This window comes from Ascaphus truei, chromosome 3, assembly GCF_040206685.1.
Source record: "Ascaphus truei isolate aAscTru1 chromosome 3, aAscTru1.hap1, whole genome shotgun sequence".
Classification (NCBI taxonomy): domain Eukaryota; kingdom Metazoa; phylum Chordata; class Amphibia; order Anura; family Ascaphidae; genus Ascaphus; species Ascaphus truei.
The window spans coordinates 416,202,407-416,230,050 of NC_134485.1; the positions used below are offsets into that span (position 1 = coordinate 416,202,407).

At 42.3% G+C, this 27,644-nt stretch overlaps 1 protein-coding gene across 1 annotated transcript; it reads right to left on the bottom strand.

The window, feature by feature from the left end:
* Nucleotides 1-1,853: 1,853 nt before the first annotated feature.
* KLHL35 (kelch like family member 35) lies at nucleotides 1,854-27,075 on the bottom strand. The gene is made up of 7 exons (XM_075592694.1): nucleotides 26,837-27,075; nucleotides 11,312-12,205; nucleotides 10,674-10,858; nucleotides 7,802-7,920; nucleotides 5,716-5,904; nucleotides 3,861-4,049; nucleotides 1,854-2,685 (listed from the first exon to the last, which is right to left on the bottom strand). Exons 2-7 carry the CDS (start codon nucleotides 12,202-12,204, stop codon nucleotides 2,497-2,499), a joined length of 1,764 nt encoding a protein of 587 aa, XP_075448809.1. The 5' UTR covers nucleotide 12,205; nucleotides 26,837-27,075; the 3' UTR covers nucleotides 1,854-2,496.
* Nucleotides 27,076-27,644: the final 569 nt, after the last annotated feature.

Genomic DNA, 27,644 nt, shown 5'->3' on the forward strand with positions numbered 1-27,644 from the left:
AGTGACAAACAGCATCTAAGGTGGCTGATGGTGTAGGAGTTATAAAAGCAGCAACTCAGGTGGCTGGTGGAGTAGGAATGTGAGTTATACAGTGGAACCACCTCTAGTAGTCAATATAGTTCCGTTAGAGTATATGACTCTTATTAAGAATAGATCCCTGGATCCCATTCAGATCGTATGACCAAACTGACAAGCAGCATCACAGTTGACTGATGGTGTAGGAATGTGAGCCCTTACGTGGAACCACCTCTAATAGTCAAAACAGTTCCGCTAGAGTACATGACTCTTATTAAAAATAGATCCCTGGATCCCATTTTAAATGCGGTTCACGCCGATAGGGTGAAAGTAGGTATGAGGATGTGTGATATATTTGACTACTCGTATCTGGATCTCATAGTACACAGAGGGGGAGATTCATAAAAATGGAGTGTATATGAACCCCTCATTGAAGCCATCTGGACATAATGTCTGAAAAGTATATATCCACCTACATTCAACTTGCATTAAACGTCGGTCCCAGTCTCCCTTTCTTTGTCCCCATTTCACATGTTCAATGCCACAAAAGGTCACTGATGTCAAGTCACCATTGTGAGCTTCATTGACATGTTTCGCCACTGGTAAATCTTAGCTGTTTCTGATAGACCCTATATGCTCAAGGACGCATGTTTTTAATTGTCTGTGGGTTTTTCCACATATTTCTTCCCGCATTTACATGTGATTAAATCAATAACCCCCATAGTGAGGCAATTTATGTAGTCTTTGATGTAATATGTTTTAGACTTCGGCCCCAAAAAGGTCTCTGTTTTGGGCATATAGGTGCATGCTCTGCACCTGCCGCAGGGAAATGAGCCAATTGGTTTAGCGTCACCTAGCCAGGTTCTCGATTGATCCCCTCGATAATGACTATGTACTAGCGTGTCTTGGAGATTATGTGCTCTTCTACATGTCATAGTGGGGTTCTCTTTGAGTACCTGTTTGAGATCCCTATCCTCCATTAGTACATGCCAATGCTTGGAAAAGATATTCCTGATGTTATTCCATTGGTTATTGTATGTACCAATGTATCTGATAATGTGATTATCGGCGTCCCGGCTTGGCCTTTGTCCAGTAACTAGCAATTGTTCTCTCGGGACTCTTCTAGCCTTTTGGTAAGCTTTTTTGACGGACCCCTTACTATGTCCTCTCTCCAGGAAGCGAGCTGTCATGTCTTTAGCCTGATAGTCACATTCCTCCATATTTGAACAGTTCAGCCTTAATCGTTGGAACTGTCCTATTGGAATACTTGTCACCATATACTGGGGGTGACTATCTGCTACCAACAAACTGTTAGTAGAAATTAACATCTGAGATCAAAAATAGGAAACAAAACAAATTTATCAGAGACTTTACCGACTTTAAGGAGGGCAATATCTTCAGATATAAGAACCCACAGACCAACACATCAAAAATATTAGTATTTGGTCCACCTCACTACACTATGGTTGGATCAGCTCTACTCATGAGCTGATCACTCCTCTCCTTCAACTCACTAACTACTCACTAGTCACACTCCAACTTTTTGCCACTAATTAGGAAGTGACACTGCTTTATGTAACCTCCAGTAGGCACCGCCCCTGCGTCTCTTGATTGGACACAGGGTCACATGACCTACCTTCACTTACACAACCCAGTGTCATAAGCAGGGAAAACCCATGTCAACTCCTGGCAATCTGCCTTTAGCAGAGTTTACACACAGGAGGAAGATAGAACTATAGCCCCATTTCTTACCAGGGCGCTATATATATATATATATATATATATATATGTACAGCACTAAAAACTAAAATAAATGTTTTAACTATTTCAATGTGTTACATATTATTATTGCAATAATTACTTAACCTTTTTAATGTACATACAGTATAACATCTGTATTATCAAAGTTGCATATATGAGTTGTTGGAAAAATGTGATGCATCGATCTGTGGCATACAGTATGTACACTACTCCACAAAGCCTCATCATATACACCACAAAGACTTCACCACAAAGCCTCATCATTAGTAATATAGGGCATGTGCCTGAAGTCTTGTAAATGAACATGTGAAGCTTCCTAACTGTTCGCTTTCATCCCTTTCATGTGGGCTACCTCATTGCATTAGTCTGCTGTGTTAAAAAGCTTATAGAAACTGAGAAAAGAAAAACATTGACCCATTTAATGCAAGGAGGCCTACAAAACTTTGCTCTACAATTCATTGCAGATCTCGTCAACGAAAAGGTTAATGAAGGGTATGCGATTTACAAATCGAAATATTTGTACACATCGGCTTAATTAACATGGGGGATTATTCAACTGCAATAGTGCAGGGACACTACCACACAGAAACGGACTTCAATGGCTCCCATGAAAAAATCCCAAAACGACTCAGGGACACTAAAAGTTAATAAGACATAATGGTAGTAGGTCCAGTTTATGGCACTAGTTTGTATATTTTTGGAACAGTAATGGTCCTATAATCATGTCCCTGGTCTCTGCAGGATGGTGACACAGCCGTGATAACTGGTACAACGCTGCAAAGGAGGTTCATCTTCAACTTTTCCTGTGTTGGGGTCAAACGTGAAGGTTTTGTCTGTCCCTTCCCCATTCTCATCCCTTCCGCCCAGAATATAGATTTTCCCTCCGCAGACTGTCATACCACAGCTTTCCTACAAATAGAAATGAGATGTTAGTAACAGGCCAGGGAAATCACGTTTCTGATGAGCAAAAGAAGATTTCTGAAATTTTCATTTATACTGTGTCCGATGGCAAACCATCTGCTCATAGTCAAATTTGAGCTTAATCCATTAAAAGGAAAATAAAAAACATTGTGTTGAGGTAATCTTCTTCCATTTGGAGAATAAGAAGACTGGTCTTTGCCAATAATTACAGCCACTGTCCACGACTTCCCGTCCTTATAACCCTGTCCAAACATCCCCCCAAATGTCTGCTGTGATCAAAGAATTGCATCAGTTATTACTATAGGAATAGAAGGGAGAGCGTTGTTACTTGTGCATTGTCTTGTAATGGGCCATCGTAAAATTATTCACAACTACAGATGCAGTGCAATGCCAATCCCATATCAGACTGCAACTGCTCCGACTTTCAGAAGGGAAGAGCTGCAGCAGGGGACTCCGTGTACAGAACTCCGTTTAGATTTGACTTAGCTTTTGACTTGAGTTAGGAATTTATTAGCAATAAAGTGAGAAAACACGCAAGTGGGTATCCACATCTCATAGGCACTGAGCAAAGGTACTTAAATGTGAAAACAACAGTAAAATTTGAGTTCATTAGGTTAACTTTCTGTAATGTCAGGATAATACTGTAAATGTTTTATTTATAAGACTTAATTAAGTCTTTGCACAGTATAACTCCGATCCAGACGATAACATAGGGATTTGGGAGGCGAGGACAGAAGACAAGAGAGACAACTACATCTGTAATGTTTTGAAAAGTACACGCAAGTACACTTTTCCTCTGAATACCAACAACAATCCAACAGAATACTTTTGTAGGATTATTTAGTATGTTTTAACATATATTAGACTGCATTATTCCAACAAACATGTACAGTAGCAAGTTTTAGCTCACGAATGCTTGCCAACTTGGTCAACTGTGTGAAAATGATCCAGTGCTAGTTTTGTATTTCGGTGTCCCTTGTATCTTAGTCTTAGCGACATCAGCATAATAGAGTAAGATCTGAAGGAACACCGGCCCTGATCTCCATCATATGGTTGTCTTGGAGTTATGTGGCAGGTATGCATGTGCAACGGAGTGATTCAAGGTTTTGCTCCCTTTAGTAAATTCGCTACAAGCACCTACAGTAAATGAATATCCTACTCACCAGAGGTCCAGGTAGTGCTGCTACCTCACTCCAAGTATCTGCGATGGGATTGTAACTGAAAATTGTGCTCAGAAGGCCTCCAACAACATAAATGGTGCCGTCTAATTCAACAGCATTAATGCACCTCTGGCAAAAGGGTGATGGCGCCATAAATGTCCATTTGTTTTCCTCTGGATCAAAGCACTGGACCTAGTATAAAGTAAAGAAATATCTTTGATTACAAATATATATTTTTTCTTTCTTTGGTCCATAAGCGACAATACAGATTTTTTTTTTTTTAATTATTGTTGTGTACATTTATTTTGTTATTTCAATTTGGTCATAATATTCAAAAAAAGCAGTATTTGTTGTATATTTTATTTAAATTGAATTAACTATTACAATTGGTAGAGAAAATGTCAAACGGCAATGGCTTTCACGTCACTACAACTCCAACATGTCTTGTTAAGTCGGAGGAGGTGGGGTGATGTCTCAATGTGTCTAGTTTGCTTCTTCTTGAATGCAAAGCAGATGAGCAAACTTGCCAAAGGTCACAAACGTGTGTGTGTGTGTGTGTGTGTGTGTGTGTGTGTGTGTGTGTGTGTGTGTGTGTGTGTGTGTGTGTGTGTGTGTGTGTGTGTGTGTGTGTGTGTGTGTGTAAACCTGATGACGGTCATATTGAATATACCAACTTTGCATATATATAACATATATATATATATATATAATATATATATATATATATATATATATATATTATATATAATGCACTGCCGCTAGAAGAGTACATGAAAATAAAATGATGGCAAGGTGAATATATTTTCTCTTTTCCTCTCCTCTATAAAGGCATTGGGGTTTTACATTAATATCAGATAAATCAGTCTTTGTCATATAAATCCAGGCTTTATACCTGAATTGAAGGTAAAGTACTGCATAAGATAATGTAGTCAAGTGTCAGAAGAGTGATATATATTAAAGAACCTGATATATATATATATATATATATATATATATATATATATATTAAAGAACCAAAAATTGCAACTTCCTTTACTGTATTAGTTTTCATCACTCAACAATGCTGTACGGCTGGTAAAAGAATCCACTAGTCATTCTATGGACACTTCCTTATCGTTCCCCTGTGCCTCCAGCTTCAGTGCATGACCTCTTATGCTAGTATTCCTCTTCCTCTAAAATATTCTTCCGTCCCGTACTCTATCATAGTAACTCTAATGTATCTGAAAGATTCCATCACAGCCACCTCAGAACCTCGCAGAACAGTAGCAACGATATCCTGACACCATGAAGGATGGAGTCAGGTTTAATGTATCTGGCGCGGTGAAGTTGTGTGCAATTGTACATTGCTTGCACGATGAATGAAACCAGCAGTTCCTCTGTGTTTGAAACTTTCTGCAAGACTACACAATTAACCTATTCAGAAGGATACTCTAGAGGACATGCATCGTTTTATTTAAGCTACAGTAATACATACAGATATAACATGCCTCATTGCTCCTAATGATAACACAACATAACCCTTTACAGCTGCGAAAATCACAGTTTCCATAGGATTCAATGGCAGTGATGGTACAGAAAATCACAACAATATATCATCCCAATGAGAGGGAACAATGAAGCCAGCTACATCTGTTTCTATAACATTGTAAATAGGGACTATGTTTAGATTACTAAGTCTCTTTCCCTGAATGGTAGTGATGTAAACTGCGTAATGTTAGCGGCAAGTTGTAAACAAAGAAAAAATGCTTTTACAAGTGCACGACGAGCCAGGTCAAGCAGCAAGCACTTAAAGACTTGCCACGGCGCAGAGTAAGTGTGGATACAACGTTACGTCCCTAGATTCCGTGTCCTACAATACCTTGTCTGTGTTCACATAGGCATCTAAAGCCCCACCAATCACATAGAGCTTGTTCATGCAGGAAACGACTGCGGCTGAGCTAACAGCTTCCAGCATGGGGCTGACAAAAGCCCAGGTATTAGTGAATGAGCTGTAGCATTCCATTGTGGACAACCTCTGCAAGCCATCAAACCCACCCACTGCATAGACCTAGAGGATAGAAAACATTAGTAAGAAGATGCTGAGATTTTTCTATAGCTATCACTTGTGGGCAGCAAGTGAGCAAGAGCCACACAGGTTTTGTTACTGAATTAATGAGGCTTTAACAGCAGGTTAAAATCACATTTTTGTCTGTTAAGTACAAAGGCCATTAGTGCTAATAATAGGCCAAAGAGGCTGTTCCCTACCAACGCAAATCCACAGAGGTCCGTTATAGTTAACACAAGTATTTAACCTGATGTTAGTTAAGTCATGAGAAAAAATATTGGATCGGTGGGACTGCTACCCCATAAAAAAATCGGAAATCACCTGATACGAAAAAAAAAAAATTGATTACATGCTAAAAAATCCAAAACAAAAAATACACAGACGGACAAAAAATCTCCTCCCACGCATTTCGCACCAGGTATGGTGCTTTCTCAAGGAGTACAGTTAGTTCTAAAGGTGGCATTACTACTATCCAGACATTGAAATATGGAGACGGAGAGAGACCCTGTGACATACTGCATACCTCCCCAAATACACCTTTATGCAATACATGGAGAGATACCTATGCATCAACAGGGACACATCTGAGATACCTGGGACATATGCTCACTTTAGTCCTTTGAATACACTTTGCAAATCCAAATTAACACATTTCTCAGGTGTGCTGCTTATTTGTACACAGCTATCTCTCCACATGTTGTATAAGGGGTGTTTGGGGAAGGTACATACTGTAAGTCACTTGGTACTATAATAAAATTGGTCCCATCTCCCATCTCCCCTCTCCCCAAGAAAACGGAGAGAGAAGATATTCCTACAACTAAACAAAGGGGTCTGTTTACTAATGTCTCCCGGCTGCAAACATAGGGCAAAACCAGTGCAAAATACAGAGCAATTCATCAAAGAAAAAGAATCCAACTGAAAGCAATGGGAGTTTTCCTTAAACAAATGTGGTCCAATTCTTTTGCACAGACTATGTCCCAGTTTTGCAGCCAGGAGATATAAGTAAATACCCCACATACCCAGAATAGCAAATTATCTGGATGGCACAAATGCAAAAATGACTCCACCTGCGTTATTTTTGCATTGTGACACTACATCAGTTCCTGTAGTAAAGTCACATTTCTGTTTTTAGGTTTTCGTGGGTGCATTGTTACAGTATAATGCTTGCTGCTCAAATGCATGTAAATTACATCCCTGTTTTGTTTGTTCTACAGGAACGAGGACTCATGGGGGAAGTAGCGGCTCAGCGAGGAAAGACACTGAATCTGTAAACAATGACACAGAGTTTGATGCAGGGGAGCCTGGGTCAATTCCTGGAGTCGGCTCCTTGTGACCGTAGGCAAGTCACTTTATCTCCCTCCCAAAAACACAGATTGTAAATTTATCTGGGCAGCGACTGTGTCTGTAATAATCCCATGTGCTGATAACTGCGCACTCTACTGTAATTGTGAAGCGCTTTGAGACCTATTGAGAGAAAAGCGCTATGTAAAAAAGTTGTTATTATTATTATTCACTAAAACTATAAATATTTTCTTTTTATCTTCAAACTTTAAGAACTGCAAAACCCCTTTAAAACTTTGCTCTGACTCTTCAATCCCCAATTTACCGGATTAAGAATAAAAGGAGAAAAGTATTGTGTGAGGTAACTGGAACTGACAGACTGTGTAATCATTCATATATAGTGCAGCAAAGAAAACCTGTTCCTTTATTTATACTTCAGAGCTCTCCATGTGGATGTCAAAATCCTGTAACCATTAAACACAATGTAGAAATGTATTTCCTAGGTGGACCATGGAAAATCTAATCTATTACATTTCCACAACTTGTGGACCATTTTTCAGTGAATGAACCATCGCATTTGTAGAGTCACGAGGAGGTGTGTTATCTGGAAGAAACTTACCTTGCCCTTAAGAGTGGCTGTTTTATGTCGCCATCTGCCCTTGTTTAGAGAGGCAACCTTGACCCACACATTTAGCTGAGGGTTAAACACCCACACATCATTGCTATTAATATGACCTCCTGGAAGAGAAAGTAACCATAATATGAACTGCGGTAACAGTAACATGAAAAGCAGAGGATTTGTTGTTTGGTTGGAGAAAAGTAGAATCATTCTGTACATACAGTAGTTACAGTACATACAGTAGTTACATAGTTACAGTACAAATAGTAGTTACATAGTTACAGTACATACAGTAGTTACATAGTTACTGTACATACATAGTTATATAGTAGGTGAGATTGAAAAAAAGACATGTCCATCAAGTTCAAACTATGCTAAATTTAGACGACAGAGATTTATCCTATTTCTGTATCGATTTATTAAATGAAGAGGCAGACGCCTATAGACACTGATTATAAAAGGTTTTTATAAACACTGAGAAGCCTGTGCTAAAATCTCTGTGTAAAATCAGCTATGTTTTAAAAGTTAAAGTCCATCCTGATACCAGCTAATGGCAATCGGATTTCTCTCTACAATAATTGGATGAGCGAGAGAGCGCAGCGAGCGACGTGAAGACTTCAACTAGAAGGCTAAACGCCTTGACCGATTCTGATGACATTTTGAGGGTACCTTTCTTCCATCCTAACTTAGATCTGCCAGAAGTTTCATCCAAATAGGTGCAACCCCCATCTTGGAATTATTTAAGTGTTAAAAAATAATAATAATAATCTACCGGATTCTTCATCCAAAATATTAAATGTATTATTTTGCAACTTGTACTAAATTTTCAGACAATTCGCTTGAACTATTTAAGAGAAATGAAATATTCAAAAGGAAAATAAATTTGATACATCAATGTAGATGTATTTACATGCTTAGACTTCATGAGTAGTTTTTTGGATATGAAGATACGTATACATTTTCCACTTCGGCTATTTTAATTCCCCCTTTAACTGTCCATGTTATGTGGGGGTAAAGTGATGATTTAAGATCTCTTCGGTAAGAATTATTTGTATTTAACTGTTGTTCAATTATTAGTAACATACTGTATGCTCAGGTCAATTGAACAATTAGACCAATATTTGGGACTATAAAAGACTCCGCTCCTGATGATCAAATTATGCTCCCTGATGAAGTGACACTGTCATGAAACGCGTAGGATTGAACCTTGCAAGTTGCACATCCAGTAAAGCAGAGACTCAACCAGCCCAGTAATCGCACATCCAGCATCTCGTACAGGAAATACCAAAGTAACAGCAGGTGGGAGTAGAAAAGGTCTGGGAGAGCAGTGAGGAGCTCCAAGGACACATGCTAAAGTACACCACACTTCACTTAAAAGTGTGACTGCTTTTGTTTTATCCTTCACAGATGACTTACCTGTGTTTGTAATCATTTTTTTTTTACTATTAAACAGTATTATCCTATAGGCGTTTTACGCTTTCTGTTTTCTTGCGGTTACATTGCTTCTATCTATTGAGGATTTGAATCCCTCCTTTGAGAGAGCTGCATACGCACCTGGCAGAGAGGGCGATTCAAACGGAATGGGACTGCCAGGGACCCCCGCTGTGTTAATCCGATGGGCCATTAGTCTGTTTGCAGAAATGTCACAGAAATGTTGCAGCATTACTGGGAGATTGCCCCAGATTTTCAAAGGCAGGTGTTCAGATACTCGTTGCTGCATCTGTATACATGTATTCTTTTACACAAATAAATTGTTGATTAGGACAATTTTTTCTCCACTTACTAGCTACTGTATCCTAACTGTAAACAACAAGCTGTAGATTTACTTTGACATTTAACTGGCAGTGATAATTATTCACTGCGAAATAGGTTTTTGATCGGTTTTCCATGGTACCCACGATGTCAGTATAACTTTTCATACATCACGGCCTTCTTGAGAATAATACGCTTTGTGCTGTTCAACTTTTTTACGGTTTGTTGTGAATTCCTTTGCTACATGGAAGTGTTTTACAGTTTGGGATATTACATTAACAGGATTTCTTTTCAAGCCGCAATGATATGAGAGTCTAAATGATATTCAGTTTTTCCATTTTTGTTTGACATTAGGACGGTGCTTGATCGTCGTGACAGACAATAGCCACCTTTCTGGACAACTTCCTCCAGAAGTTGCCTCGACTGTCAGTGGAATCTAAACTTGTTTATAGGCTTATATAATATCACGCAATAGTGTGAGAATTACATTGGTCAGACATTACCGTTTTTAATAATAGGACAATTTGATGACAATCTTCAAATTGATGGCGTTTCAAAGGTTGTTTTGCCCGTATTTCATTCCGTGTTATGTATGTTATGAAGGAATTAGGTTTACTCGCTCATCCAACATCGTGGGATACAATATAGCGTTTCCTAGTAAATAATAACCTAAATATTGTAGCCCTTTGATACTTTTCCTTACATATTGAATTTCGTGTTACGAAGTCATTAAATCTGACTCGGCATTCATCAAATATAGAAAATTTCACATTTCCTGTAGTGTAAAAAAAATAAAAAAATCTTTCCTTGCACCCAGTGTAATCTTTCCACTCATTTCAATGGGTGCCTCAATGTTAATTTTTTTCGCCTTTGTGTAGTAACTGCAAATAAACATACCCCTTGTGTTGCCTTTTCATATCTCAGACTGGTCTGCAAACCTGTCTTTCCCCATTATCTCTTGGCATACAATGCTTCCACTGCAGTCAGGGATTCTGGGAAAAGACATACAAATGAGCACTCGCAGTGTGTCACTTTTGGTTATATCTGTAACTGCAAAACCCAGATACTGTACTGTGTATTAGAATCAAAACTCATCAGGCTGGGAGTAAGGATCTTTTACCTGTGATATAAATGTTATTCTTTAGTGTGCAGGCAGCAAACTCTGACTTGCTGTATCCAGGCATACTAGCCAGAGCTGTCCACAGACCTCTTCTGGGCTGATATCGGTCAGTGAAAGGTAATTTTAAAAGGCCCATTTTATCACAGCCGCCTACGATCACTATCGCTTCTGATAGCTCCATGAACCTAGAAGCAAACACACGAGTTACATTTAGAGTAGACATCATTAATCACAAAAAAAGAATCCTCCATCAGGGAGGGCCTCACGAGGCATGGCTGGAACCAGTGATCCATGCAACGTCTTCATTCACAGGCATGTATTAATAATACTAAAAACAATGATACTTTGCTATATAATGATTGCAAAGTGTATTTTGTTGGAATTGCTGGAAAAAAAAAATTGTGCCCAATCCGCCTTTGGATTCTCAACTGTTTCGCCCATCACCAATTGTAACATTAACTTCAGAATGGGTTTTACTACTCTTCTCTTATTTGTCTTGTCCGCTTACCTTATTGGCCATTTGACCAGCTTTTATGAAGAGCCTTTGGATACAGTTGGCATTAAAATCTAATATACATTAAATTCATTCAAGAGCTGTTTAATGTAATATTTGTTGTTATTACGTACTGTATTATTACCTTCTCGGCCTCACTCTGAGGGAATTTACTTCATTCCCAAGAATATAATACATCCTTGCTTCATGCAATAAAGGGAAACACTCAGTGCAGTCCTGAATGACCTTGTCCATTTCTACCTTCTCCAAGAAATAGACAGGATCCAGTAAAGGCAGTCTCACATGTTCCAAGAGATCCTTCAAATCTTTTTTTCTAATGCTGCCATTGACCGTCACCCAACGCATTACTGCTTCAAAGACTACTTCCTCCTTGCTCACCACTAGATGTTCATTTGACAAATACTCAATGAGCTCCTCTTTACTTAAATCTAGGAACTCCTCATGACAAGACACCTCAGAAAAACCTTCCAGCATCAGCTTCTTGCTTTTTTCAGACAAGGAAAGGATGGAAAAGGAGTCTGCAAACTTCATGATACCCACACAGTTGCAAGGGTGCAGCTGTTTTTCAAGAAATTTCACACAGACATCTCGTAACCTGCATATCTGCAGGAGATCTGAGGCTTCCAGAATTCCTTCAACATTGTCTTCTTGTATGATAAGACTCCCTCCATACATGTAGTCCAGAAGAAGACTCATGGTTGGTGCCGTGATCTTCTGAATGTTCACAGTATTTAGATTGCTCTCTTTGAGGTTGCCACCAAACATGGCACTGAAGTAAACACTGTTAGCAGACAGGGTGGCTCTGTGACAGGGAAACTCCTGACCATCTATCAGGAGAACTACATCTGTAAATATACTACTTTTTCTATAAATATTTAAGCGCTGTAGTATCTGTTCCGCATGGCATGATCCACTGCATAGCCTCAACTGAAAATTTTCCCCTCTTTGTTCTTGAATAGAATTTTTAAGGCAGTTTGTTCCATACACCAATTCTTCTTCTTTTGAAGGGTGGTGCATCCTAAATTACAAAACAGCGGCATTAACAACATTTAAATACAAGTGCCAAGTAATAATATAATCGATCAGTTATTACTATGACATGTAATTACAAAATTGTCAATCATTTAATTTGTGCCACTTCAAAATTTCTTTATTTGTCCATAACAAATCCAGTGGTTATTAGATTTAACAAATAATCATAATCTTAATTGAAAACAAGTGTTTAGTGGTAAAGGTTATGGTAACAAATTGCTTTACAAAGTGCTGCTGTTTCTGCTTAAACACAGGAGGTAATAAAACAAAAAATATTACTAAAAACTGTGTATGCGTGTAATGGAAATGCCATGAGATATTAAGTATTTTAAGAAATCTGGCACCTCAGAGGTTAATTTTAGTTGCAATCATCTTAACAATACAATAATAGTTTTTATGACACGTCAAGAACCTTTATGTTTCTGTGTTTATCTAGAAAGTGAGCTTACACTAGGAGTTATCATTGATTGCCCACTAAAAGTAAAATACAGCTCAACCCCCTTATAACGCTGTGCTTGGGGTCCAAAGAATCACATTGCGTTATAAGCGGATCGCGTTAGAAATAATGTACAATTGTATGCATAGTACAATAAAGTATTTAAGATACCAATAATCGTGTTGTAAAGTGTTCATAGATACAAAAACTGTGAGCCACGCTTGCATCGCGTTATAAGCGGATTTGCGGTCTAATGTATCGCGTTATAACGGGGTTGAGCTGTATGTATATTATGGAAGTCTGGTGATGGTACAAAGATCTTGGGTTGTCAGCCACAAAGGAACCTCACATTCTTGAAATATCCCCTGTGAATAACAGAGAGGTGACGAACAGGTCGCCGTTTAGTTGGTGGTCTATTCTAAATATAAAGATACCACGGGGCTGACGCCTGTTAATGAGAATTACAGATTAATCTTTGTAATAGTTGCGTTTATCCGGATGCCAAACACTTCATGATTATGAGATTGCAAGGGACAGATAGCCATTTTTCGATCAAATTTAGGAGCAAGCCGGTCAAAAATAGTCTTGTTACATTCGGCAAACTCGCAACATATGGATATGAATCACGTGATTCCATGTATTATAGAAATAAAGATATGGGACATTTGATATATTCAGGCAGTTTTGGATTTAAAAGAAGTCATAAAAATGTCATCAAGCTAGATTGATGAAAGGGGTGGGTACGGTCACACCCAGAAGTTGGGTTTTCAGTGTGTTTAAATTAACAAGATTTTAGAATATAAAACATGAATCTGGGATTATGCATTAGATTTTAACCAACGGAGTGTTTTATGTCAACCAGACACGTGGAGTCTCCTATCCTCACTCAAGACCCTGAGAGAACCATAAAATGTTTGGTAATGTATGTTAGAGAATTCTGTTTGTCAATCCTTATTATTTGATGAAACTGTCTGTCTTTATTGTATTGTATGTTCTTGTAATAATCTTTTCCTGCAAACTAAGCACTCTACTACTTTTGTATATTAAATCTAAACTTTAATAAGTATATCTTTGGCTCTGAATGAACTTGCACGTTTTGTAGGAGCAGCATAAATTAGCTAGCCTTTCCTCATAAGTCACATTTTTCATCCCCTTTATTAAGTTGGTGGCCATTCTCTGTAGTTTGTCTAGCTCCATAGTGTCTTTTCTTTGGAATGGTGTCCACAAATGTACTCTATGTTAAAGTTGTGGTCTTACTAATGCTTTATACAGTGGCTTTGTTGAGATGCAATCCTTCCCTGCTATAACGATGACACCTCTCAGAGAAGGAATCCCAGTGCTCTAAAAACCTCAAATAATTTCTAAAAATACTTCCTTGGAGGCTCTTGCCTTAAGCTTGCAGCCTGGATCTGAGAAATATTTTTTTAGTACCCACCATCATTCTTTCATTTTGTTATTGGTGCCAGCATGTACCATTCCAAGTCCGTCGGGACAGTCACAGCCCCTCCCAACAATTTGCCTACCCAATCCTGATGAAGGTGTTGTAAGCAGACCAAAACGCTGAATAAACAATTTTCACATAAGTCTGCGGTGCCCTCCTTTTTTGTATAATGTACCGCTGTCAGATGTACAGGGCTTTTTTTTGTGTGTTGGTACGCGCCGGTACAGTGTACCGGCTCCGCTCTCTCTTACTTTCTCCTCCTCATCTCCAGCTGCATCTTCTTCTACACCTCGCCGTGGCGTCAAATGCCAACACATCATCACATGGCGCCGCATCGCCATGATAATGTGACACCGTGAGATGCGACACCATGACAACGCGAGAGAGATGAGGAGCAGGAGAAGGCAATAGGCCGGTTTTCTGCTTAAAGCTGCTGGCTAATAAGGTGCGTTTTGACCTTTATCCATGTGATTCACCTTATAATAACCTTTACTACATTGGATCTGTCCTTCAAACATACACTGCACACCTTGGATTTGCCAGACCACACGTGAGGATCTGCAACAGGCATCTGCCTACTGTGTGTGCGAGTTACTCCTCGGAATTTATTCCCGATCCAAGTTCATAGCTTTATATGGGAGTACAGTATGTTTACTACGCTGCAGCGTGAGGGGACCTTTCCTGGACACCATTAGGCGTTTATTCCTCCTTCAAAATATTGATGGTCATGCATGATATTTTTTACTAAATGCATTCCGGATATTATGCTACTGCATTTACTTTCTGATGATTTGGAGCCCGTACTTAGTCTGAGCACCATTCCGTACTGGACTTGTCTACCGGCTAATAAAGCCTACGTTTATTTTCTCCTAAACGGACGTCTCCGGTGTTTTACCCTCTGTGCACACCTCACACAATGACCATATGTTTACTCCTTCTAGAAATTAAAGGTCTGGGTATATAGTTAAAAAAATATATGTATATATCATATAGTAACGTGCTTGAAAAAAAACATTTATTGTCAGCATAATGGTCAATTTACGTCATATAAATTTCAGGCTTAAGAACATCTATTCACAGGCCCGTGTGATGATTTTTGGTCTTGACAGATTGGCTTTCCAAATGCCACTCTAAATGGTAATTAGGGCAGCACAATCTGGGGCTTCATTGTTCTCAGTGGAATTGGGATCATCCTCATTGGACATTTCCATATTTCCATTTATCTGACTCTTCTGTTTAAACCTTTAGGCAAAAGAAAATACTGCAGCCTGAGTAAGGGAGACATGATATTTGTTAGTACAATAAATCTCTGTACAGCACCTTTTTTTTTTTTTTACAATTAAAATAGATTTCTTCTTGCGTTAAAGCAAACCTTTTACCCATCGCCTTGGTTGAAATGTGAAAAAAAAAATTGCTTGCAAATGTGAATTTGAAAAGTCAGTTGTTAATCATGAATTGTATCCATTTTTTTTTCTTTTTACTTTATTTTGTGTAAAATTAAAGAATATTTCAAGATGTGGTTGGGTGTATTATTTGGCTGTATTATTTGGGTGCATTATTTCCATTGTACCTACTATTTAAAACCTGATATTTTCATTTAACTTCACACGGGGTGAGGGGGTGAGTACAAATACATACGTTTTAAGTTATGGTGGGTGAAAAAGGCAACAAGAAACTTCCACCGTATTGCATATAGCAAATAACAAGATCACTTGTGAGCACATTCACATGTCTTATTCAGGTCTGCAACCCTGCCTTTCACCATTATCCTCAGCATACAGTGCTTCCACTGCAGCACGGGATTCTGGGAAATGACATGCAAATGAGAACACCGTGTCACCTTTTGCAGTTCCTATAGGGAACCATGTTAATGGTTTTGAAGCAAAAGGTGGCACTGTGTGCTCATTTGCATGTCATTTCCCAGAATCCCTTGCTGCAGTGGAAGTGCTGTGTGATAATGGTGAAAGGCGGGGTTGCAGACCTGTCTAAGACATGCAAATGAGCATACAGTAATATTTCCATTATATATATTTCCATTATATATATATATTTCCATTATATATATATTTCCATCACATATATATTTCCATTATATATTAATTTCCATTTTATTTATTTATATATATATATATATATATATATATATATATATATATATATATATATATATATATATATATATATGTGTGTGTGTCTTTATTTATATAGCCCCATTAATGTACATAGTGCTTCACAGTAGTAATACACGTGACAATCATAAATAGCAAATAATACAAATAACAGGTCATGGGAATAAGTGCTTCAGACATAAAAGTAACACTTCGAAAGAGGCGTCCCTGCTCTGAAGAGCTTACAATCTAATAGGTAGGAAGAATGTACAGAGACAGTGGCAGGGCATTCTGGTAAGTGCGTCTGCAGGGGGCCAAGCTTTATGTATCGTGTGTCTAGTAATATCTACGGTGCTACTCATATGCTTCTTTAAGCAAGTGTGTCTTAAGGTGGGTCTTAAAGGTGGATAGAGAGGGTGCTAGTCGGGTATTTAGGGGAAAGGCATTCCAGAGGTGTGGGGTAGTCAGTGAGAAAGGTTTAAGACAGGAGAGGGCTTTTGATACAAAGGGGGTAGAGAGAAGACATCCTTGGAAGAACGCAAGAGTCGGGATGGTGCATAGCGAGAAATTAGGGCTGAGACGTAAGGAGGGGCAGAAGAGTGTAAAGCTTTAAAAGTGAGGAGGAGAATTGAGTGCGAGATGCGGGATTTGATACGAAACCAGGAGAGAGATTTCAGCAGGAGAGACGCCGAGACAGATTTAGGAAAGAGTAGAGTGATTCTGGCAGCAGCGCTTAGGATACATTGTAGGGAAGACAGGTGAGAGGCAGGAAGGCTGGACAGCAGCAGATTACAGCAATCGAGATGGGAGAGAATGAGGGCCTGAGTCAGAGTTTTAGCAGTCGAGCAACAGAGGAAAGGGCGTATCTTTGTAATATTGTGGAGGAAAAAGCGACAGGTTTTAGAAACATTTTGAATGTGAGAGAGTAGTCAAGTGTGACCCCTAGGCAGCATGCTTGTGCTACTTGGTGTATGACAGTACTTCCAACACTAATGTGGTAGGAGGTAGTAGGGCCAGGTTTGGGAGGAAGTAAAAGGAAATCTCTGTTTTTGCGATATTAAGTTTAAGTCGGCGGATGGCCATCCAGGATAATATCGCAGAGAGACATTCAGAAACTTTGGTCTGTACAGCGGGTGTAAGGTCAGGGGTTGTAAAGTAAATTTGTGTGTCATCAGCATAGAGGTGATATTTAAACCCACGAGATGTGATTAGGTCACCTAGAGAAAGTGTGTACAGAGAAAAGAGAAGAGGTCCAGGACAGAGCTTTGGGGTACACCCACAGAGAGATCGATAGAGGAGGAGGTGTTAGCAGAAGAGACACTGAAAGTACGATAGGAGAGGTAAGAAGAGATCCAAGATAGAGTTTTGTTACGAATACCAAGAGTATGGAGAATGTGAAGATGAGTGTGGTCCATGGTGTCAAATTCTGCAGAGAGGTCGAGTAATATGAGCAGAGTGTTATGACCTATGTCTTTGGGAGCATGGAGGTCATTAGTTATTTTAGTGAGGGCTGTTTCAGTCGAGTGAGCAGTGTGAAAGCCAGATTGTAGAGGGTCTAGGAGAGAATAGGTGTTGAGAAAGTGGAGCAAGCGAGAGAATACAAGACATTCCAGGAGTTTAGAGGCAAAAGGCAGGGGGAAGACAGGTCACTAGTTAGAAAGACAGGTAAGGTCAAGCTTGCTGTTTTTGAGTAATGATATAACTGTTGCATGTTTGAAGAATAGAAAGGTACCAAAGTAGAGAGAGGAATTAAAAATGTGAGTGTAGGGATTATAGTAGGAGCAAGAGGTTTTAGGAGATGGGAGGGAATGGGGTCAAAAAGGCAAGTGGTAGAGGGAGAAAAGGAGATCAGCAGTGGCACGTCCTCCTCTGAGACAGTGGAAAAATAGTCAAGGAAGGCAGGAGGAGAGTTAGGAAGTGGTGTAGGATGGGAGGAAGAAACAGAGGGGATGTTCTGACATATGGAATTCTCCTTTTCCTTAAAATAGTCAGCAAAGTACTGAGGTGAGATGGAGGAAGAAGAGGCAGATGAGGGTGGTTTGAGTAGAGAGTCAAAGACAGAAGAGTTGGCGTGGGTTAGACTTGTGCGTGTTGATTAGTGAAGAAACTTGGGATTTTTATATATATATATAAATATATATATATAAAAATATATATAAATATATATATATTATATATATATAAACTTGTATAGTTACCAGAGTAGCCAGAACTGGTCCGGTGACAGAGAGACAGCACACAGTGGTATATATATATATCACTGTGTGCTGTCTCTCTGTCACCGGACCACCGGACCAGTTCTGGCTACTCTGGTAACTATACAAGTTTATTATGTGCTTTATGGGACAAGAATCAGAATTTTGAGAAGGCTAGTGTGCAACACTGTTATGCTATGGACTAATATATATATATATATATTTGAGACAGGGCAGGGGCTAAACAAGAGAATGAACCTGCATCGCCACAGCATCTCACGCGGAACAAGAGACAGTCCTGTTGGCGAACATTTCTCTGACTATGGCCATAAGATGAATGATCTGAGGGTTGCCATACTCAAAGGTAATCTTAAAACACCGAAAGAGAGACGGTTGCATGAATACAAATTTATGCAACTGTTCGGGACACTTAGCAGTGGCCTAAACAGAGATCGAAATTTTATGAGTCATTACTGACACTAGTGAACTCTCGTCCCATGAGCGCTAAAGGCCATGTCTGTACATACTGTGCTATATGTATGCACACACAGCTGTCTCTCACACATACTAATACTCCTTGTTTTTCCATCCCTATACACCAATAGGGACCACAAAGTATCCACACACACTTTTAGTTGTGCTACAATCTCTCACATTTCCACACCCACCCACATCATTTATATCCACTCCCACTCCACACACACCTTTTGTAAAGCACTGTATATACTGTGGGCTCTCCATTCATTTTTATTCACACTGATACACACTCTTTCATCACTTGCTTTCAGGAACCTTTTGACACCTCTAGCCATAAAACACATCCACACCGGAGGAAGGACCAGCACAGATAACATTCCAAGAGACACTGTTTTTAAGAATACCTTTTGCTTGCTTCATTCATTGTAGCATCGCCAGAAGAAGAGATCAGTGTATCTCGAAAGCTCGCACAAATAAAAGCATTTCGTTAGCCACAGAACGGTATCATCTATTTATTTTTTGATTATTGAAGCTCGGCTAACACGGTACTGATACTTCTACATTATATATATATATATATATATATATACAGTGTTCGACAAACCTATACATTTGCATGCCCCGGGCGAGTGGATTTAACATCGTGGCGAGCTCCTATTGGCCTAAGCAGCACACGTGTGGTACTAGGTGGCGAGTGGATTTTTTTGTTCGGCGAGTAGATTTTTTGGTGATTTGTCGACCACTGTGTGTGTATATATATATATATATATATATATATATATATATATATATATATATATATATATATATATATATATATATATACATATACAGTAGAGGCAACTCTTATTCGAACAAAAACCAGTGGCAATTCCCCAATAAAACCAGGAAACACCCAGGTACATTCTGAATACATGCCTTAAACTTTCCTTAAACTAGCCCCAGCATTTCTGCATTGATTAATGGCCTATCAGATTAACAGCGGGGGTCCCTGGCAGTCCCATTCAAACTGAATTGGACAGCCAGGGATCCCTGCTGTGTTAATCCTATGGGTTGTTAGTCAATGCAGAAATGCCTTAAACGTGCCTCAAAGTAGCCCAGAACATACCCAGCACATACCCAGAATGTAACCCGGCTAGTTTACGGCAAATGTTAGAATAAACGTTGCCTCTACTGTATACACATGTATGTATATATATATATATATATATATATGTAGCGGTCATGTAAAATGCCTACAGTCATCTCTCCTGCTGGCAGTAAGGCCTGGTAAGTGTGGGCATGCCAGCAGTAATCATGGAGGTTTTCCCTCACACCCTGGTGGGGTGCTCTGTGTATGGCTGGGACTGGTCACATGCTCTGACTCCATGGTTAGTGATGTCAGAGGTGTGTCAGCCTCAGAAGCTTACATAAGGCACAGCACTGTGTTCTAAAGTTAGTTGCTGTGGAGTTGCTGGAAAGTTCTACCTGAGTTGCTGTCTAGTTCAAGTCCAGTTGAGGAGGAGTTCTGTCAGTTATGATATAGTAACTCCATGGGAGGCTGTGTCCAGGGACCTGGCACAGGACAGTGATTCCTGCGGGAATAGTGACTCCCTGATCTAGGTGATATACCTATCAAAAGGGAGCACTGGCGAGATGAGTGGCTGAAGATACTCCTTGTGGAGGGCAGTTGCCCTGCCGTGTCAATAAAGATGAGTTCAGCCAGAAACCCTCTCGTGTATCTATCTGGGATGAGTGTACAGAGAGGAGCACCACGGAGGAGTTCCTCGCCAGGATCATCCCCTTGCGGACGCAGGGACCCTGGTGAGGTGGAGGCGCTGCACTGGAACTAGGTGAGACTCAGCACACTACCTCAGCTGCCTGTCTGACGGGTCCTCCCCACACACCATCATGCGGGAGACTCAGGAGTCCTGTAGCCAGCAGGTGCACCATCAGGCATATTCACACTGTAATGGGGTCCGGTTAGACCACAGGGGCCAATGTGAGATTGGGTGGGTCAGGCCGGGCCAGAAACACCGTTACATTTGGAGGCGAGCTGCTGAGATCAGATCCGTCAACAGGACAGGCTTTTAGCTAGGTCACTTGGAAACAGGGAGAGTGTCTGCTGCCACTTTGTGCTGAGTAGGGACGGACCTAGGGGTAGTCAGGGGGCTGACGGGATATTGTCCGTTCGCAGGGACAACCTAGGGGCCTGAAGGGAGTGAGGGGTCTGGAGCGGGCTATAGCTGACCGAGTCACCTTGAGGCAGTGCTAGTTGGTAGGATGCCAGAAGGGACAGCCTGTTAACTTGGTCAGGAGTCCTGGAGAGGGTCTGCGCTAGGCTGACCAAGACAGGTAGACGCCCCAAGTACTGCATGGCAGAGCCAGCCAGAGTACCTAGCCATTCCAGACACTCACCGTAGGGAGCACAGACTGGGAGGAAGGAGTCACAGCAGACACTGAGAGAGTGAGCCTAGCCTGAGGTAGTGCAACACTGGGTCACACCTAGATAAGGTACACATGTGGTGGTGCATCTGAGCTAATCTTTATTGTACCGGTGTGGTGGCTGCCCCGCAGAGTGGAGCCTCATGTACGACAATTGTTATGAGAGAGTGGAGGATCCGCGTGGCGCGGAGAACGTAAAATGGCGGACAGAGGCTGATGGGGAGGGCACCCGTGGCGTGCAACCCACTGAAGAGCAGACTGTCGCTGAATTGTCCTTAACGAGTTTGCTCTGGAGCGGAGCAAAGGCCGTGGCTGCCCCGTTTTTATCCTGCCTGGGACAGCGAGGGGCCACCCTTGAAGAGTGTGAGGAAATTGCAATAATTGGGGGAGAACCCCGTGAGGAGAGCGAACGAATGGACTTTTTGGGCGCCAAAACCAACCAAAATGGCGGTTCCCGCTTGCTGGGGAAACCGCATGGGCCAGGCGCAGAAAAAATGGCTGCTGCAGGACTTGCACAGAGCTGGCCGGGAATGGCGCGAACAGCAGAGCCCCGCCCTGATGGGGGGCATGGCGCGAAAGCTATGGCTGCGCCGGGATGGACAGTGACTAATTCAGCCCCTGTGCTGAGTCAACCGTTGAGTTTATGGGACCCTCCCCTGATTTCTACCAGGGGGAGTGACTTTCAATTATGGCCTGTGGGGATGCACCCACTGGGCCCAGGGACTGATATTCAGACGGCGCCACTACAGAAAGTATTTCCGGCCGTGGAGGTGATTTGCAAGAAAGAAGGGTACCTTGCGCAAAAAGCTGCTGCAAGGAGAAGGCGGGAACTAGCCGCGGGAAAGGACTCCAGCTCTGGGGAGGAAATTGGCGCGAAAACGCAGACTGCGCCCACCAGGACTGAGAGAGGTGCGGCCTTAATTAAGGGGCATGATATTCCCCTGTGGGACCCGCCCATTATTGCAACCCCTGGGGGCGGGTTCCAACTCTGTCAGAGAAGGGAGGAGCCGAAGCAGGGAGTGGCGGATCCAGCAACTTCCACCAGTCAGTTGCGAGGAACCACAGAGAAGGAGAGACCTGTACAGGAAGTGACTCCTGTACAAAGAATGGCCTGCTCCTCCACTGTGGGCACTATGTTCTCCACCCAGCCCTACTCAGTGCCCGGCGGGGTGCTGGTGGTGAGGGTGGCCAATACTGAGACGGTGGTCGGGCTCTGCCTACAATGCGGGCTGCCCGGTGGTACTGTGAATACGATGGCACGTTGCCCTCATTGCGGGACTTTGTATCTGTGGCCTATGCCCACATTCGTCCCAATACAGCCTGCTGACCCCCCGGTGGATGTGACACGGCGCTCTGCTGAGTCCCCGGGCGCGCTGTGGATCAACCGCGCGAGTCCCGGAGACAGGGGACTGGAGCCGGTCAAGTCGGCTGGGTCACTGGCCATTGAGGCGGCTGGATTAAACCCCGCGACAGGGGCAAAGAGACTTTCACCCCGCCCCGCGACCCCTCGGTCGGGGCGAGGGGACTACTCTGATGAGGACCTTCGTGAGCTGGCGGTAGCAAAAACGGAGCGGAAAAGACAGACGGGAAGAACGACGCCCCGTGGGGTGAGTGACCGGACGTCCCCCGCAGATCGGCGATCCGACCGACGGAGTCCCGCCATCCCAGGACCTGGCGGAGATGGGAGAGAGACGCCTACACCCCTGCGGACGGGTAAGCCAAAAAGCCCTATCTCTTACCTGGTCACAACAGACGGCGAAGCGCTGGAAGGGCCGCGCCAGGCCCAACGCGCACGTGGAGGAACGGCATCACTTCCGGTGGCGACGGCGGAGCAACCGGATGTCGTCGTGGAAGAAGAGATCCCGCATGGGGGTCCAACGCGAGATGGCGACGCTTCCGGTTCCGGGGAGGACGTCACTTCCGGTGGCGACGGCGGAACCCAGGAAGGGGAAGCAGCGACGCTTCGGCGATTGGGGGAAGGTCCCCGACCGCTCGTATTGCCCAGAAAATGGAGAGACGATCTCAGGACTGAGGAGGGTGAGACATCATCCTTGGACCAGTCTACGGACAGCCAGGAGCGGGTCGTAACCCCGTGGGGTCCCGTCCCATGCCCCTATACCCAACCCCATGCCCTAGCTAATGTCCCTACCCCTATCACACGGTCACCGGGTTCACCGCCCAGCTTGGAACTTGTGGACATACCTTTGGGGGGGGAGGAAAAACGGACTGGGGAGAGGCAGCTCAGTGGAGCTACGGAAGGTGATTCACGGGGAGGAGGGGAATTGAGGGTGGCGGATACAGCACCTCAACCGGCAGTAAAGGCTCCGGGGTCCTCGAGGTGGTTCAACTCGCGATCCACAAGGTCGTCAGGGGTATTTTCATTTGATGACGATCGGGAACCAGGGCCTAATCCCTTTAAGGAGACCCGGTGGTGGGCTCCACTATTTGAGGGGTACTCCGCATGGATGGACCGTACTCGGTTCCTCATCCGGCGGGAGGACGTGGTAGATTTCTGGTGGAAAGAGGGAGAGTTTACACCCGAGCAGAGGGACAGGGAACTACAGAAGAGGTGGTTCCAGCTGGAGCGTAGAGACATAGCGCCCATGGGTCCCGACACATTGTCAGATCCAGTCGATCCTGATGAGCCCCTATCATGGGTGTTACCTGGGAGGGCAGGTAATGCTGATCTGACCAGGGTCAGTAGGGCGGAGAGGGCTATAATAGTCAAATATAAAAAATCCCATGGGTTGGAGTATCCCTATGTTCCGGAGCCCCTGATGGATGAAATTGAGGACAATAGGGAAACGTGGCTCCAAGAAACTATAGAGCTGTATTTAGCCAATAGGGGGAGTGACATTGTAGGTAAGAAGGCGGAAGAAAGGATAGACACCCTGATGCGAGTGTGGAGCATAGGGAGAAATGTTCACAAACATAGGGTGACCTATGTGCCAGAGAGAGGATCACCTAGGCATTATTATGTTACGGTCCTGGATATGGGTAACCGGGAAGTGAGGAAACCTGACCCAGATCACTATTATTAAGGGGGTACTGAGACATTACGCGGGTTCGTGGCTGCTGGTCGGGGCGGGCTTGGCGGATGACTGTATTCATGTGTACTGTATTATGAGGAAATTTGTGTGATGTTAATTATGTTTTGTGTTGCAGTGCTTCCTGGAAAGAGGTATGCAAATTTAGGTCCCAGCGAGGACGATGGGATTCACCAGGGGGAGAATGTAGCGGTCATGTAAAATGCCTACAGTCATCTCTCCTGCTGGCAGTAAGGCCTGGTAAGTGTGGGCATGCCAGCAGTAATCATGGAGGTTTTCCCTCACACCCTGGTGGGGTGCTCTGTGTATGGCTGGGACTGGTCACATGCTCTGACTCCATGGTTAGTGATGTCAGAGGTGTGTCAGCCTCAGAAGCTTACATAAGGCACAGCACTGTGTTCTAAAGTTAGTTGCTGTGGAGTTGCTGGAAAGTTCTACCTGAGTTGCTGTCTAGTTCAAGTCCAGTTGAGGAGGAGTTCTGTCAGTTATGATATAGTAACTCCATGGGAGGCTGTGTCCAGGGACCTGGCACAGGACAGTGATTCCTGCGGGAATAGTGACTCCCTGATCTAGGTGATATACCTATCAAAAGGGAGCACTGGCGAGATGAGTGGCTGAAGATACTCCTTGTGGAGGGCAGTTGCCCTGCCGTGTCAATAAAGATGAGTTCAGCCAGAAACCCTCTCGTGTATCTATCTGGGATGAGTGTACAGAGAGGAGCACCACGGAGGAGTTCCTCGCCAGGATCATCCCCTTGCGGACGCAGGGACCCTGGTGAGGTGGAGGCGCTGCACTGGAACTAGGTGAGACTCAGCACACTACCTCAGCTGCCTGTCTGACGGGTCCTCCCCACACACCATCATGCGGGAGACTCAGGAGTCCTGTAGCCAGCAGGTGCACCATCAGGCATATTCACACTGTAATGGGGTCCGGTTAGACCACAGGGGCCAATGTGAGATTGGGTGGGTCAGGCCGGGCCAGAAACACCGTTACATATATATACACACACGTATATATATATATATATATATACAGGCATACCCCGCATTAACATATGCAATGGGACCGGAGCATGTATGTAAAGCGAAAATGTACTTAAAGTGAAGCACTACCTTTTTCCCACTTATCGATGCATGTACTGTACTGCAATCGTCATATACGGGCATAACTGATGTAAATAACGCATTTGTAACAGGCTCTATAGTCTCCCCGCTTGCGCACAGCTTCGGTACAGGTAGGGAGCCGGTATTGCTGTTCAGGAAGTGCTGACTGGCGCATGCGTGAACTGCCATTTGCCTATTGAGCGAGATGTACTTACTCGCGAGTGTACTTAAAGTGAGTGTCCTTAAACCGGGGTATGCCTGTATATATATACATATATACACACACATACACATACACACACGCAATAATTAATACTTTGATATTGATAATAGCACCAGGCATTCTGAATAAAATTAGAAAGGGGAAAAACCTGCACTATGTTTCCACAAACACATTTTTTTAATTTTTTTTTAAAGTTTTTAGTTTTTTACATTTAATATATTTAATGCCTTTTTATTGAAATAAATAGAAATTATGTGGTGGATTTCTGTTCTAAGTATAATTTTTAAAAAGTTTTAAACGCATTGCACTGTAATATGGTGCAGGCTCTTACAGCAGCAGAGGGGTAAATGTGTAGCCTATGTGTATTTAAGACTCCTGTACAGTACAACATTACTGTATATTTGAATAATCCTTATGATGGTGTAATTTAAAGTATTACAGCCTACAAAAAACTCCCATGTTTACAGATCCATGTGGCTTTCATTTTTGCTTATAGTGCCTGCTGCACAAAATACTACCTACTGTACATAGTGTGTGTGTGTGTATATATATATATATATATATATATATATATATATATATATATATATATATATATATATTCATTTAATTTATTCTTACGCTTTACAGAATTAGCATACACAAGTTAAAATAAAGGAATGAGTCTATAATAATAAAAACTATATATATATATATATATCACAGACATATATACACAAAACAATATACACACATACTGTATGGATATACAGAATTATGCATACATATATTACAGCATTTATCCATACAGTGTGTGCGTGTGTCTGTATATGCATTAATAATAATAAATTACTCAGTAATAATGTTAAGTGCTCCTCTATTCTTAAGACAGAAGAATATGTGCACATTATAATTGATATACTTATTTATTACCCAGCACTCTCCATTCAAAGTGAAATACTGTCGATAACCCAACATCCACGCTTAGGTGCACCATTCATAACACAAACACACATCAAGATAAACGTCACTTTTCTATGTCCATAATTGATGTAGATTTCATTTTGGGTGACGGACACAGAAATAGTCCTGTGAAGTCCCTGCGCTGTATTTGTACATGCTGAGCCTTTGCTTTCCCTCTCTGATTGTGCCGATTAGAACAAAGAGTGTCAGATTCACATTACCTTGAACGAGGGCACTGGCCAGGATCTTGGTCCTGCAGGGTCCAGCTGTGCGATGCAACTGCTTGTAGATGTATCACTCAGTACCTATTTGTATTCAATCTCACTATTAGAGGGGGTGTGTCAGGCTTCCACAGAAATGACAGACAAAGGCTTTTTTTGCTTCCTCCAAAGAATGGGAGATATCATTCAGCTGTTGTTCCCCTGCTGGGTGCACGGCCTCAGATGTTCCAATCAGTTACAGGCTGGGAGGGATCAGTTCAGGGATAAGAGGACTGAACACATCTACCCCAAGGGATAACGATGACTTCAATATACATTATCACAGACATGGGATCCCCGGGTGTAAAAATGTAACACATGTAAGATCTGCATCCCTAATGTAACAGATGTCATATCTGCATCCATCTTGTACCAAACTCACTTAAGGATTTGAGATACTGTGCCATTCAACTATCTACTGCACATGGTTAATTCAGCGACCCCCTCCAAAAATAAAAGCATAACATAGCCAGATAGTTCATGTTGTGCTGATCTGTCTGTAACATATTTTGGTTTTTTTCAAAGATCTTTATGTAGCAGGGTTCCCCCTGGGCCCTCTTACCTCCGCGTAGCGGCGTGTCTGGGAGCTGCGGGGTCGAGCGCGTCGCCGGGGGCTCCCGGCGGCATCTGCAGCAAGGCGCCGCCATCTTCTATGTGGTCGCGCATGAGCAGTGTAGTCGCGCATGCGCAGTATAGCTCCAAAACTCCGGCGGCCATGTTGGGGTTGGTGCAAGAGTTCGCGCATGCGCAGGTGTAAGCGCGCGAACAA

Excerpts from the sequence above, each read along its gene's own strand:
- KLHL35 (XM_075592694.1), bottom strand. The coding sequence starts at position 12,204 with ATGCACCACCCTTCAAAAGAAGAAGAATTGGTGTATGGAACAAACTGC. Across the intron at positions 10,859-11,311 it reads CTCAGAGTGAGGCCGAGAAG|GTTCATGGAGCTATCAGAAG; the intron begins GTAATAATACAG and ends GTTTGCTTCTAG. Across the intron at positions 4,050-5,715 it reads CCTATGTGAACACAGACAAG|GTCCAGTGCTTTGATCCAGA; the intron begins GTATTGTAGGAC and ends ACTTTATACTAG.